This window comes from Emys orbicularis, chromosome 16 (assembly GCF_028017835.1).
Source record: "Emys orbicularis isolate rEmyOrb1 chromosome 16, rEmyOrb1.hap1, whole genome shotgun sequence".
Classification (NCBI taxonomy): domain Eukaryota; kingdom Metazoa; phylum Chordata; order Testudines; family Emydidae; genus Emys; species Emys orbicularis.
The window spans coordinates 13,689,848-13,703,898 of record NC_088698.1 but is presented as its reverse complement, the minus strand read 5'-3'; the positions used below and the strand labels follow the sequence as shown (position 1 = coordinate 13,703,898).

Sequence of the window (14,051 nt, the reverse complement as noted above, 5' to 3'; positions counted from 1 at the left end):
TCTGACACATTATTTCAGCTGCCCTATATTATGTTTAGAGTGAAAGAGGTGGGCATGATGCTTTCCAAACAATTAAAAGTTCCTGCTCCTTGAGCTTGCAATTTAAATTAGACACAGTACAACTGGGGATTTCAAAACTACAGTAATGGATCATGTATCCTTTTGCATGTCAGGTTTGTGAGTTATTGTTTGATTTTTTTAAAAGTTAATATTAAACTAACTTTGTGGAAAGTATCAGGGGGTAGTCGTGTTAGTCTGTATCTACAAAAACAACAAGGAGTCTGGTGGCACCTTAAAGACTAACAGATTTATTTGGGCATAAGCTTTCGTGGGTAAAAACCTCACTTCTTCAGATGCATAGAGTGAAAGTTACAGATGCAGGCATTATATACTGACACATGGAGAGCAGGGAGTTACTTCGCAAGTGGAGAACCAGTGTCGACAGGGCCAATTCAATCAGGGTGGATGTAGTCCACTCCCAATAATAGATGAGGAGGTGTCAATTCCAGGAGAGGAAAAGCTGCTTCTGTAATGAGCCAGCCACTCCCAGTCCCTATTCAAGCCCAGATTAATGGTGTTAAATTTGCAAACGAATTTTAGTTCTGCTGTTTCTCTTTGAAGCCTGTTTCTGAAGTTTTTTTGTTCAATGATAGTGACTTTTAAATCTGTAATAGAATGACCAGGGAGATTGAAGTGTTCACTTACTGGCTTTTGTATGTTACCGTTCCTGATGTCCGATTTGTGTCCATTTATTCTTTTGCGGAGGGACTGTCCGGTTTGGCCAATGTACATGGCAGAGGGGCATTGCTGGCACATGATGGCATATATAACATTAGTAGATGTGCAGGTGAATGAGCCCTTGATGGTGTGGCTGATGTGGTTGGGTCCTCTGATGGTGTGTCCAGAGTAGATATGGGGACAGAGTAGGCAACGAGGTTTGCTACAGGGATTGGTTCTTGAACACTTCAATCTCCCTGGTCATTCTATTACAGATTTAAAAGTCACTATCATTGAACAAAAAAACTTCAGAAACAGACTTCAAAGAGAAACAGCAGAACTAAAATTCATTTGCAGATTTAACACCATTAATCTGGGCTTGAATAGGGACTGGGAGTGGCTGGCTCATTACAGAAGCAGCTTTTCCTCTCCTGGAATTGACACCTCCTCATCGATTATTGGGAGTGGACTACATCCACCCTGACTGAATTGGCCCTGTCAACACTGGTTCTCCACTTGCGAAGTAACTCCCTGCTCTCCATGTGTCAGTATAGAATGCCTGCATCTGTAACTTTCACTCTATGCATCTGAAGAAGTGAGGATTTTACCCACGAAAGCTTATGCCCAAATAAATTTGTTAGTCTTTAAGGTGCCACCAGACTCCTTGTTAACTTTGTGGAAGTAAAGTCAAGCATTGGTGGGATGGGGGAAGGCAGCCCTGGAAAGCTTAAAGCTTCCAGAAAGAAGTGGGTCTGGGGGTGTGGGGGGAGCTATGAAGGAGGCAGGTGAGGGATAGGGCTTTTGGGGGGGTGAAGATGGGTGACTAAATTATCTTGAATTGATGGGGGGGGGTCTAGTTAAGCATTTAGACCCCCATCATGCAATGAACTCAGTGTAGGATTACATTGTGTGTGCAGCAGCAGCAGGATATAAATTCTCTTGCTATCCTTCCAGTGATGATACAAGCTGGGATCAGTGTTTTAAAAGGTTTTCTCCCATTAAATGAGCTCATCCTATAAAGCACTGACAGTGCTAGGCACAAGACAATATGGCAAGGGGTCAAATTTTCAAACGGGCCCTAAGTCCAATTTGCAAATCAGAGTTGACTCTGAATGAGACTTAGGCTCATAAGTGCCTAAGTCACTTCTGAAAATAGGATTTAGGCACCTACATCACATAGCTGCCTTTGAGACTGCTGCCCACGGTCCCTGCCATGAACTGCTGGTGGTCTCAGTACTGATGGGCTGAGGTCAGAAAGGACTCAGCACTCATGAGAGCTTTACTGCAGTTCCACCGTTTTGTTAACTGAGCTGGTTTAAATTAATAAAAGGACAAGATGAATAGCCTGGCCTTTCATAAATCCAGGTCAATCTTTATCTACTTTTTGCCTCCCCCATCCCTCAACCTTTGTTCCCATGGCTAGGGAATTAGCGTTGGGGTGTTTCCAGCCAAATGAGCCCTGCAGTCTCTCCTGATTGGGCCAAAGTAACTAGCCGCACTGGCTGAGTTGCTTACTAAGGGCTCTTAGCAGAGGTATGCAGAAGTTATTCTCAGTCCTGCCTCTAGGCCACCTGCTGCAGGCTGAGTTGCTGTGAGAGGCTCTTCTTCTCTAGGCTGTAGGGCTTCTCTCTCACTGAATCCCAGCTGCCAGAATGGTGGTAGAGCTTTTTCTGGATCTCCGCTCCCAGCCCTGCCGAGCCCTCTTTATATTTGCCAAAAAAAACAACATCCCATTTGAGTTCAAGCATGTGGAGCTGCTAAAAGGTGAGTGAAAGGCACATTTACCTGTGCGTGTGTTATCCCTTTACTTTGCTAGGGGGGGCCTGTCAATAACCTCTTAAGGGAGAACATTAGCTCTTAAGAGAACTGATCTGTGCTGGGCACTGTGCAGCATGTTACACTTCTCAGGTGTAACCGATTCCCAGGCACCTCCCTTGCTACAAACCCTAATGTAGCTCTGTCCCCCCACAGAGGGATTTTGCCTTGTTGTTCATTGCTGACCTCTAGTTGAGAGTGGAAATCTTATTTAGGAAACTAGACACATGAAAGAAATGTAGCCCCAGCTCCTTAAGCTCTTTTTTCTGTTGTACTTTGGGCCACTGTTGTAACAGTTGCACATTTGGTGGGGTGGAGTCTTGGCTGTTTTTAACTATCAGGCTCACATTTAGGAGGTGCAAGGTTATACCCAGTCTCTGATTCTTAACAGTTAAGCATATTACTAGTTGATGAGCATTGTTAAGTGAAGGAATGGGGCCAGGGGCATGCTCTCACTGTCACATGTGCAGGCTCCTACTAGCAGTAGTCCTGCTGTTTCCATACTCCACTAAGTATGTTTCTCCTGTATGATGACATGACTAGACCAAAGCACTGAGCAGAAATGCTTTCTGAAAAGTCCTGCCTATGCTGAGTGGTCTCCAGCTCCCTGTAATTCAGACTTGCTGATCTGGGTCTAAACCTTGGCTCTAATGTGTCATCTTTAACACTAAAAAAAGCTTGAGTTTTGTCTCCCTATTATGACCCTGAAGCAGATCCTTGCAGAGTCCATAAAATAGGTACTAGAGAGACTGAGACTAATTGCTGTTTAAATGCTGTAGTAATGAGTAACCTATAAATATTTTTATCTACCTCAATAATATCTGCTGGGGCTGTCTGGCCTACTCTGCTCTCGAGTCATGGCCTTTCTTGCCCCATCCCCACCTGCAGATTTCTCCCATTGCAGTCAAGAGAAAGTTTGTTCCCCCAAACAACTGTTATGGCCTTTACTCCCTCTTTGGAAGTGTCAGTTATCTCACTGGGTTAAAGCCAGCTGTGTCACATGCTCCCCTCCAACTTCTCCCCCCTTTTTTTTTTTAAGGGGATGTTATGCCTTCTGCTCAAATGTACCCCTATTCTTGTAGGATGGAAATGCTGCCTGTCAGAAGGGGGAGTATGCGGATGGCCCATGAAATTAAAAAAACTACCATGATTAGGTGATCATGGCAAACTTCTAGCTCTTGCAGCAGAGACCGTTGCCTGCCCCCACTCTAAACTGTGGTTCTAGTCTGGAAAGTGACGTTTGGGGAAGGGAACTTGCCTCAAATAAAATATGCTCGGCCTACAAACTCAGGCAGTGCTTTGGCATTAGTTTGGTTTGTTTTCCTAAACCCTGGAGTGGGGGGAAAGAGAGAACTGAGCTGTAATAGGAGGTCTGCAAGCCAAGTTAGTTACACGTGTGCTCCCCCTTCCTTTCAACACGCTTACGCGGGTGTAATTGGCTGGAGCTTGGTAGACAATTCTGATAAGCACTCTAAGGAATGTGTGAACTCCCTTCTAGTTGTGTTTGAGCTATAGGGGAGCTGGAGTCAAAACCTAGGGACTTATTTTTGTCACTAAAGTCAGCAGCTGTGATTCTCTGAACATATGCAGACAGTAGGTATGGAGAGATGAGAAAGGCCACTCTCTAAAACCACTCTTCAGTGAAGAACTTCCATGGGAGTATATTCTGGAGCTACTAAATAGAGTGGGGGTGAGGGGGACTGTAGAAAGAGCCTGAAAGGTGGGATTTCTCTTCTCTACTTTCTTTGTTTTGTTTTGTTTTAATTTGCCTTTCCTACAAAACTCGGTAACCTTGCTGACACTGTGAAAATTTCCCACTACTGACCATGGAGGGATTGGTGGGTGATCTGGTGCTACAGGTTTTAACAATCACTTCTGACATGGTGCTGAACATGTTTAGTCCTCAGTTCAGCTACAAGAACAGCCATGTTGCTTACCAGTTCAAGTGTGCATGTTGCCAACATCCCTTGTCAGCAATTAGGAATCTTTTGTAGAGTAGATGTAAGGCTTGTGATGTCACGCTGCCTTAGCTCTCCAGTCACCACAAGAGTGAAAGCTGAGTGATTGAGAAAGGAAGGGGTTTTCATCAAACTGCTTTAAATTTGGCTATTGGTTGATGTCTGTCTCTTGTTAATACCTATCTAATGTCAATGACTAACACTCTGGATAAATTGACTCTTTTTGTTAAAAACTTAATGCCCTGGGCCCTTCAGCTCAAGTTCATAACAAACATCCTCTTGAGTCTTCCAGGAGGTCATCTAGCCTTGGCTCATGATGCTTTACGAATTTAAAAACAAACAAACAGGAGACAATGTTGCAAACAGTGAAGGGAGGGAAAGAGCCTTTGTGGGTTGTTATCCACCATAAAGAACAAAAAAGGCACAACTCTTTTTTTTAAAAACCTCCTTTGCAGGCTTACCTTTCAAAAGCCTTAAAACTTTGAAAGGCGAGCAGGGATTTGACTTTTCATTATGACTTGTGTTTTCTCTCCTCTCCCTCGTCCTTCATTTATTAATATGCACTTAATTGCTCCATTCATCCCCAATGGATATTCCATCTACAAAGAACAGCAACTCCTCTCTCAGTTAAGCTGTGTTAACCAGAATGTTGGTACTGCTAGGGAGAGCTCTCCATTATTCCCTGTTTAAGTGAAAGCACTTGCCCAGCCTGCTGCTGTGACTCTGATCTTTCATAGCTTCCTCAGCCTCTATGCCTCACGCACTTAGGCACATAACTGCCACTTCTGAGGCACCTAAGGTCAAAGTTTAGGCACCAAGGAGATCATCAAAACCCCTCAGCTGCTACCTCGCTCTAGAGGTGTCTCAAATCCCTCAGTGCCTAAATTTTTACTGTAAAAGTTTCCTAGGTCCTTATGTTTCTGGCTCTGGGTATATGTACTGATGCCTCAGGCAGGTGCCTGAATGCCTCTCTCATGCCAGGTGAAAGCTGGCATTGCCCTGCCTATTGGGGCTGATCCTGTGGGCATTCTCCGAGCACACCTAACTACATACGAAATGCTCACTCTAGGTCAAGTCCCTTCCTAGCTGGAGGCAGGGGCTGGAAGCTCTGCTCTGAGTCTGAGTCTAAAGTAATCCAAGTACTCCCAGCTACATCCTCTAAAGTTCTGGAGGTACTTCCATACCCTGCTACTATGGGGCACAAGATGCTTTCTGTGATGGTGGGGGATGTGATGGTGGGGGATGCACTGCTAGTCTGAAGCAACAAAATAGCATGTGGGGGAGAGGGGTGGCATAAACACGCCAGTGGGGGTTTTATGAGTCTCATTTAGTTGCTCATGTTTGACAAGCTGCCTCCCAGGCAGTATCTATGTTGTCATGCTGGTAGCTGGAGCTGCCCCAGCTGGTTCTGGAGAGGATGCCAGATCTGCTGTCCTGAAGTCAAAGCGGTGCCTGCTAAATGTCTTCAGTACCAAAGGTGATAGTTCATCAAGAGAAGTGTGAACTAGGTAGGGACATGTAATAGGATGCCCTTCTCTGCAAACAGGACTCCTGGGGTTTTACTGTGCCTATGAAATACCCATTTTGGCTGAGTTCAGGCAGCCCCATCTGGGATCTTGCTGAGCTATGACACACACAGAAGAATCTGTCAAAGTTATGTGGCCTTAATGGGTCTATGCTGACCTTGCAGCAGCTGCTGTGTCTCGGACCCCGTGCTGGTTCCTGCTCTACATTACGCAGAGATTTTACACCTCTCTGGCTCCTGCTGCAGCCCTATTGGTGAGGGGAACGTGAGCGGACACAGCAGGGATGCTCCCTTGCCATCCATCTGATGACATAAAATGTAGTTTAAGCCTGGCTGGAATAAACCAGAAAAGAGAAACTGTCTGTAATTACTAACATATGAGCTACTCCCCTCATTCCCCTTGCTGCTAATAAGGCATAATGTCAGATTTAGGCTTTGTATGCTGGGGTGACCTTGAGACTGCAGTCATAGGCATGTTAAAGATTCACTTGGGTTGCTGTTGCAACAGAAATAACAGGAGTACTTGTGGCACCTTAGAGACTAACAAATTTATTAGAGCATAAGCTTTCGTGGGCTACAACCCACTTCTTCGGATGCATATAGAGTAGCTCTTGCTTTAGGTCCCTCTTCCAGTAACAGCAGGAAGGAGAAATGCAGTTTCTTGAGCAGACACTCTGCAGTTACTCTTTCCTTTCCCAGTGCTCACTGATAAAACCCAGTGCAGCCTGGCAGCCGTTAATCCACCAGTTTTCATCTAACTGCTTCAATGAAAGGTTAAGTGAATCCCCTTTAGGCCTATGGCAAACTCTAGTGTTTCACAGCACAGGTGCTCTCCCCAAGAAGCCTTATGCTTGCTTCCATTCATTCAGTGGGGAAGCCTGAGTTTGCAATAAAACCTACTAATAATGAAGAGTTCGGCTACATAGTCTCTCCTCTCTCTCTGCCTTGCTCTTGCTTGACATTCGCCTTTCCCTTCTCATCTTAAAATTAGACTGCAAGCCCTCTGGGGCTCTCACTCTGCCTATGTAAAGTGCCTCGCACAGGGATCCTGATCGGGGTCTTGGGACGCTCTAGCAGCAGCAATCTGATATTAAAACAAGGTCTATGAAGCAGACGTGAGCTGACAAGATTACCAGCATAAATTGAGCCTTATAAGCCTATTAACAAATGTCAGAACACTGAACATGCAGACAATGAACAGGAGGGAGACAGGAATGCTGAGCTGATGAACAGGAAAGATAGATTTATCCTGATGCTATCTCTGTTATGGAGCTCTGTTACCCACTTGCTCTCTTAGGAAAATAAACAGGACTTTTCCTTATGTGGTCAAAGTTAAGATGTCATGGTCAAATATTCCCATGGACTCTGCTGATCCTCACTAATGGGTGAAGAATGTATCTTGATTTGGGTGCTAAATTTAAACTTTGCTGGGTGGTTTCCCTCTAGTCACTGTATCTTCCTTGCATGCCACCACCTCCTTAATCTCCTCCTAAATCTTTTTAGGACATCACCTTAGTGAAGAGTTTGGCAAGGTGAATGTGCTGAAGAAAGTACCAGCGTTAAAGGATGGAGCCTTCACCTTAGCAGAGAGGTAAGGCTTAAACAAATGTAGCCCTCTGATACACTGTCTATCACCACAACATTTAACATCTGCCTGCTATGTCCCCTGCTCAGAGTTCCACCTTATTACTTGCTCATCTCTTCTCTCTCCATGCCTTGGCTTATCTGTCTCTTATATGTTGTTGTTTGTGTCTTTTCTGCATTCATGTCCTTTCTCTTCTCTCCCTATTTATCAGTCCCACTCATCTATGCGTCTTCCAGTCCTATATTTCCCTGTTCCTTCTGTCCTTTATGCCTTGCTACAATTGTGCATCCATCTTTGAAGACCAGGAGAGGAGGATAAACATTGGCCCAGCCCAGCCACTTGCATCAGGTGATGTGGCAGCTAAGCTGCCTGTAGGTTCAGTACTTGCAAAGTTCCATGGACCTGGTGAGTTGCTGACTGTATGTGCAGGAGGGGCTGGCTTGAGGATGTCTACAGGTCTGGTAATGTAAGGCTTTCCCATCATGGGTATATGGTCCAGTGTAAATGGTATAAATTGTTCTAGTGGTTCAAGTTGCAACCGGAAATACAGGCGGTAGTGGGGTTGGATGACTGATCTCCTCCCCCACCCCCCGCCACCGCCTCGCAAGCTAGATAAAGTATCACAGGGCAGTTTTAAAAAAAAAAGTGTGCACGGAGGAAGGACAAGGGGAAATCCACTTCTTCTCACTTTTTCTGGAGGAAGGTGGGGAAGCAAAAGTGAGAGTGGATTTTTTTTCACTCTCTCTCTCCTTCCCCCCGCACCCCCTGCTGGAAAGTGGCTGGAATTGGAATGCAGAAATTCCAAATGCTTTTTTCAAAACTAAAACATTCATTTCACCGAAACAACTCACAATGAATTCATCTTGAAAAGCAAAACTTTAATTAAAAAAAAAAAAACAAAAAATGTTCACTTTCTCACCATTTCTTTTGTGAAAAATACCCAAGACTTCAAGCAGTGCTAGGAAGTAGATGTTGCTATGGTATATGCATTTCTAGAGGGGGGCAGGGAGAGAAGTCTGAGTTGTAACTCTCATGTTACAGAACATGACTGGTTATTAGGGACTAAGGGGAGATTCTTGGGTCTGTCAGTATTAACTCACTGACCTAGCTATTGGTAGTAAGAGTATTCCGGGGAATTGTGGGGGGGAAGGGAGGAGACAATAACTTCCAACTCCTCTTAATTCACCTGCCCATTGTTCCCTGTTACTATCTGGGCAGCACTGCGATCCTTCTCTATCTGAGCCGAAAATTCAACACCCCTGATCACTGGTACCCTTCAGACCTGCAGAAACGGGCCCGGGTTGACGAGTACTTGTCCTGGCAGCACACTACCATTCGGGAGAAAGGGTGCAAAATTTTCATAACCAAGGTAAAGATATTAGATAACATGAGAACTGACTGCTAGCACCTGCTAGTGCTGTAGCACGTACAATGCATTCAACCTCCCCTCTCCATAGCATTCCTATTTCCTATAAAGTATGTGTGGGGCAAGGGATTGGGTGGGAAGGGGCATACTCGGAATGACCTATCTTGCTGAGCTGGTACCTTGCTAGGGTGGTGTAGATCTCTATTACATCCCAAAATGACATTAAAAGAGCACTGAGGTTGCGAAGTCCAGCACTCAAAAGTTAGAAAATGCCAGACATGCTGTTTGCTTGGAGTTTCTTGTATGGATGACTGGGACTGTTTCTGGATGTTGTGCCTCACTAGCCAAAGACCCAGGCCAGCTGATATTTGGAAATCAAACTGGAACTTGAGTTGCACTGGCGTCCCTGGTGAGCCAGCACCCTGCCTGATGGATTTTAATGACCCCACTTACTCCTGCTGCAAGATTCCTTTATATTCTAGTCCTAATTCTTCCCAAGATTGAATCTGCGGGAACATTGTCTCTACTGTACTCAGTCCAGAGTAGTAAATAAATGTAACTGATCCAGCATGGCAAGGGTGAGACGGTGCCACACACTGACCGCTTTCTGACTGACTAGACATAACTGATGCTTGTCTCTACAGAGACAAGCCCTCTCTTCTTGAAACAAGGGGCTGCGATCACAGTTGGTGTGAAATGTTTTTTAAAGGCAAATGTCTCCAAAGAGGAGAATCTGAACAAGACTGCCTGGTTTGGAGGAATATGATGCAACAGGTTGTAATGCTAGCCAGCCTGGTAGAGGGGGTTTCCAGTATCCGTTAACTAAGCCCACTCCATAATAAACTCATGAGGGATATTTAGAGTGGTTCAGAGTGCCATGGCTGCATGGTGGATGGACTAAAAATTGGCAGGTAACATGTAAGAGCTGCATTTTCTTCTCCCTGGTAGGTACTGGTGCCTCTTGTTGTAGGACAGCCATTTTCTCCAGAGAAGCTAGAGGAGGCTGTCGAGGAACTGAATTCTGCTCTGAAGCAGTTTGAGGAGAAGTTCCTGCAGGACAAGCCCTTCATTGTGGGCAACGAGATCTCCCTGGCAGACCTGGTGGCCATTGTGGAGCTCATGCAGGTGAGTGTTGGTCCTACTGGTTCCAGTTGCCAACCAGACTTCAGACAAAGCAAGTTGGGTTGCTGGGAGAGTAGGCTGACACATGGCTTTCAGGTCCTGCAAAAATACCTCAAATAAGAGTTCTCTTTGCCAGTTTGTCTTTAAAACTTTTTGGATAAAACTGAAAGAGTTGAAGCAACACTTCCTGTGGAAATGAAAAATATTTTGAACAAAGAACTTCAACCCTACTCTGATTACTGGTCCTCTGGCAGAAATAAGTGGAAATCAGTAGACTAGCTGAAAGGTCCTAAGTCACTAAAACTTATTCTAGGGTGAGTAACTGGAGATGCTCAGCACTGTGGAAAAACTACCTATGTTTTAAACTGATTGAGAAATGCATGGTTTCCCTTCCTCAGACTGGGAATTCCACAGGGAAAAGTCTGGGGGTCAGAGTTGTGGGGGGGGTTTGTTTTTCTTTTTGTTTTTTCCTTCAAGTGCTGATCATAATGTCTAAACTGAGAAAGAAAACATGTCTAGATATTAGAGCGAGGACTTCCTCTGTATCCCTAAACACATTCGTACCACTGTATGTATCCTTAAGAATGAAGTACCTGCTTTTGTATTGCAGGAGTCTCCTTTTAATTGGCTGGTGTGAATCTACTTTACTTTTCATTATAAAATTGATTATCTCTTGAGATAGTGTTTGTAACATACTTATTGACACTTGTGCTGTTGGTTTGTCTTGTCTATTTTTGTTGCCCAGCGGAGTGAAATACTAGTCTCTTCACATTCTGGCTTTCATGTGTTAGCATGACTCTAATTTTTGGGTTGCAAACTCTGCAGAGAGATTTTTAAACCCAAACAACGAAGTGTTTTCAATGAAAACTCAAGAACGCCTTTCCTTTTAATGTTTGGGTAGGGGGCAGAAGGGGAAGACCACATTACCATCCCTCTGTGTCCCCATGTAACTGTCACAGGTAACCTCAGATACTACTCTAGTCTCCTAGAAATGGAGAACTTGAAATGAGCTGAAACCAGGCCCCAAAATCTCAAATCTTCCAGATCTGACTTGATACAGCTGAGATTCATTTTGAACTCCAAATGGCTTTTTGGTCTCATCCCTCTAAATGGATTCTGGTTTGGGCTGTTTGCATGGAAGTTGTGCTACTGTGTTTTTGCTTGTCTTTACAGCCTGTAGGATGTGGCTGTGACATCTTTGAGAACAGGCCCAAGCTGGTGGAGTGGCGCAGCCGAGTGGAGGAAGCTGTGGGGAAGGAGCTCTTCCAGAAAGCGCATGAGTTAATCCTGAATGTCAAGAATATGAGCACCACTCAACTTCCCCCAGAACTGAGGGAGCATGTGAAACAGCTTCTAAAACCTTGAATTAAAAAGGGAAAGTGTCCCTGTAAGCAAAGCTAATTCTGTGTGGGTTTTTCTGCATGTTTCACTCCCTTCTCCAACACCACATCTCAGTGGCCTTCCTGCCCAAGAGGAAAGAACAGCATCTTACTAACAATACTTTAATCACAGCCCTTCCACGATTTGCAGAGGGGAAAGATACTATCTCTTGTTACAAACACTGAATCACCCCTTTAACCTGCAGACACGTGAGCTGCAGTATTGGTAGAGCTCCCTTTCCTTCCTTGAGTCATCCTCACTGGACCTGTCTGAGACCCTCATCAGCTCAATCCACATTGGCACTCCGCATCGTGCAAGCCCCCAGTTCCTCACTAGCTAGAGGCCTACATTTCAGATACTTGGGCGCATTAGTGTTGCGGGTCACATTGTGCAGGAGGGGCTGAGCGATTTCCAAATGGGGAAGGAAAAGTATTTTGAGACTAAGCTCTGATCTACACTACAACCTTATGTTGGTGTAACCACATCACTCAGGGGTGGGTTAATTAAGTCGACAGGAGAGCTCTCTCCTGTTGGCTCAGTGCAGCTCAACCAGGGAGCTTACAGTGGTGCCGCTGCATGCACTGTAAGCTCTCTAGTGGAGTCCTAGCCCCAGTCTGCACAGGGAGTAGGCTGCAGAGTCACAGCCTTGCCAATGAAAGAGTAAAGAGACCCTCCAGCTAAATGGATGAGAAGTGGACAAAGACAGCTTCTGGGAAGCTGGGCATGAGACTTTCTAAGCAAACACCTGCTTCCATCAGTTGGAAGCTACTGCATACAGCTCCATGAACCAACTGGGATAGGGTATATGGAGGTGAAGACAAGTCTGATCCAGCAGACACTCATACCCATGAGTAACATTATGCCCGATCTTCAGGTGGAACTATACACCTGACTAAAGATACATTTGTATGGGCAGGCTCAAGCCTTAACGTGCAAGGGATGATCTAATGTATGAACAAAAGCTGCATTTCCAAGCGAAGCTTCTGCCAGCATGTTGTGCCATGCTGAGTGTTCAATGCCTCCTCAGCTAAGTGAGACTCTGGCTTGAATTGTTTTGGGGGTTTTTTATGCAAAGAATGAAACAAAAGTCAGAGGGGGTGGATGGATCTTCTCATGGGCCTTAATAAGCCCAACATGATTTACTAACCAAGTCATTATAATTCATAATAGAAAGGGCCAAGCCTCTGCTGTACTCACAAATGCAGCATGAATGGAGGCCATCTGGCAGACCTATACAGAAGCACATGGCTCAGCTTACAGGTGCAGTGGGAAATGGCTTGGTTCCCCTCCAACCAAACTACCTGTCCTACTCTCATGGTTTGTATGCTGTGTGGGTCCCAGGATGTCAAGGTGGGTGAGGTAATATCTTTCATTGAATAGAAGCTGGTCCAATAAAAACTACTACCTCACCCACCTTGTCTCCTACTCCCCACAGGAATTGGGTACAAATGGCCAAATTAATTCCTAGCACAGCTCTATTAAAGCCCAAGCAGGGAGCCAGGCTTACAGAGCCTTTCCCTCTGGTCTCCTCTCTCCCTACTCCAGCCAGGAGCATTCCTCTTCTCTTGGCATTCTGCTGCTGGGGAATTTAGAGTTGCTTTTTGGGCTCCATCCACTTCAGGACAAAGTGATGAGCAAACACCTGAGCTAGACCATCCTGCTTGTGTTTCCTTTCCTCCTCTTTGGCCTCCTGCTTTCCCTTCCCATCCCATTCCCCATCCCCGTCAAGTGAGAAGGTGGATCAGGTTTGCAGAACTGGTTCTTAAGCAAAGCCACAACAGGCAGCCTATTGTCTATGGGCTGCTGTCAGGATTCCAACTGGAGCAAACCCAAATTCACCTGGAGCCTCCCCTCTTCCTCCTGCTGGAGCTGGGCCATCAAGGAGATCCACAAGGGGCACCTGGAGGGGTGGGGAAAGGAGCAACACATGGTTATTAACAAATAACCATGGAGACCAGTGGGGGGTGGTTTCCAAGAGATGCAAATGCATCTGGGCTTTATCATTATTTGTGTAATGTCAAAGGTGTGCTTGTGTTTTACAGACAGGCATCTGTTCCTGGGGCCAGGTCATACAAACAGGAGGGGAGAGGTTTCTGGGGTGGGTTTTACAGACAGGCATCTGGTCCTGGGGCCAGGTCCTATTAAACAGGAGGGGAGAGGTTTCTGGGGTGGGAGTGCTACACTCCTTGGAATATGCCCCTGCGGATGAAATTTTTCAATTTAAATATCTGCATTACAGGTGGCTGCCAAGGTACACTGTTCACATTCTGGTGGGGCAGAGAGAGATGCCACCTTAGCCTGGTCCCTGCCTCTTTCCTCTGGAGGAACAGCAGGGGAGGAGCTCTAATGATACACGATAACTAAGAGATGGAAAGAAGTTTCTCTTCAGTCTACCTTATCTGCAGCTACAGCCAAGGACAGGTAGTCTCAGCCTCAACACATCACCTCTCTCCCTGCGGCTCCTTCTGCCTAGCAGGTAGGATGGGGATAGAGCTCTACCTGGACTTGCTCTCACCACCCTGCCGATCCGTCTACATCTTTGCCAAAAAGAACAACATCCCCTTCACATTCAAACAAATGGAG

The 14,051-nt window shown here is 45.5% G+C and overlaps 1 protein-coding gene across 1 annotated transcript; it reads left to right on the top strand.

Moving 5' to 3' along the window:
- The first annotated feature begins 2,369 nt into the window (after nt 1-2,369).
- Nucleotides 2,370-13,765, top strand: LOC135890421 (glutathione S-transferase theta-1-like). The gene is made up of 6 exons (XM_065417835.1): nt 2,370-2,481; nt 7,519-7,606; nt 8,819-8,969; nt 9,915-10,091; nt 11,262-11,425; nt 13,708-13,765. The coding sequence occupies exons 1-6, from the start codon at nt 2,370-2,372 to the stop codon at nt 13,763-13,765; spliced, it is 750 nt and encodes a 249-aa protein (XP_065273907.1).
- Nucleotides 13,766-14,051: the final 286 nt, after the last annotated feature.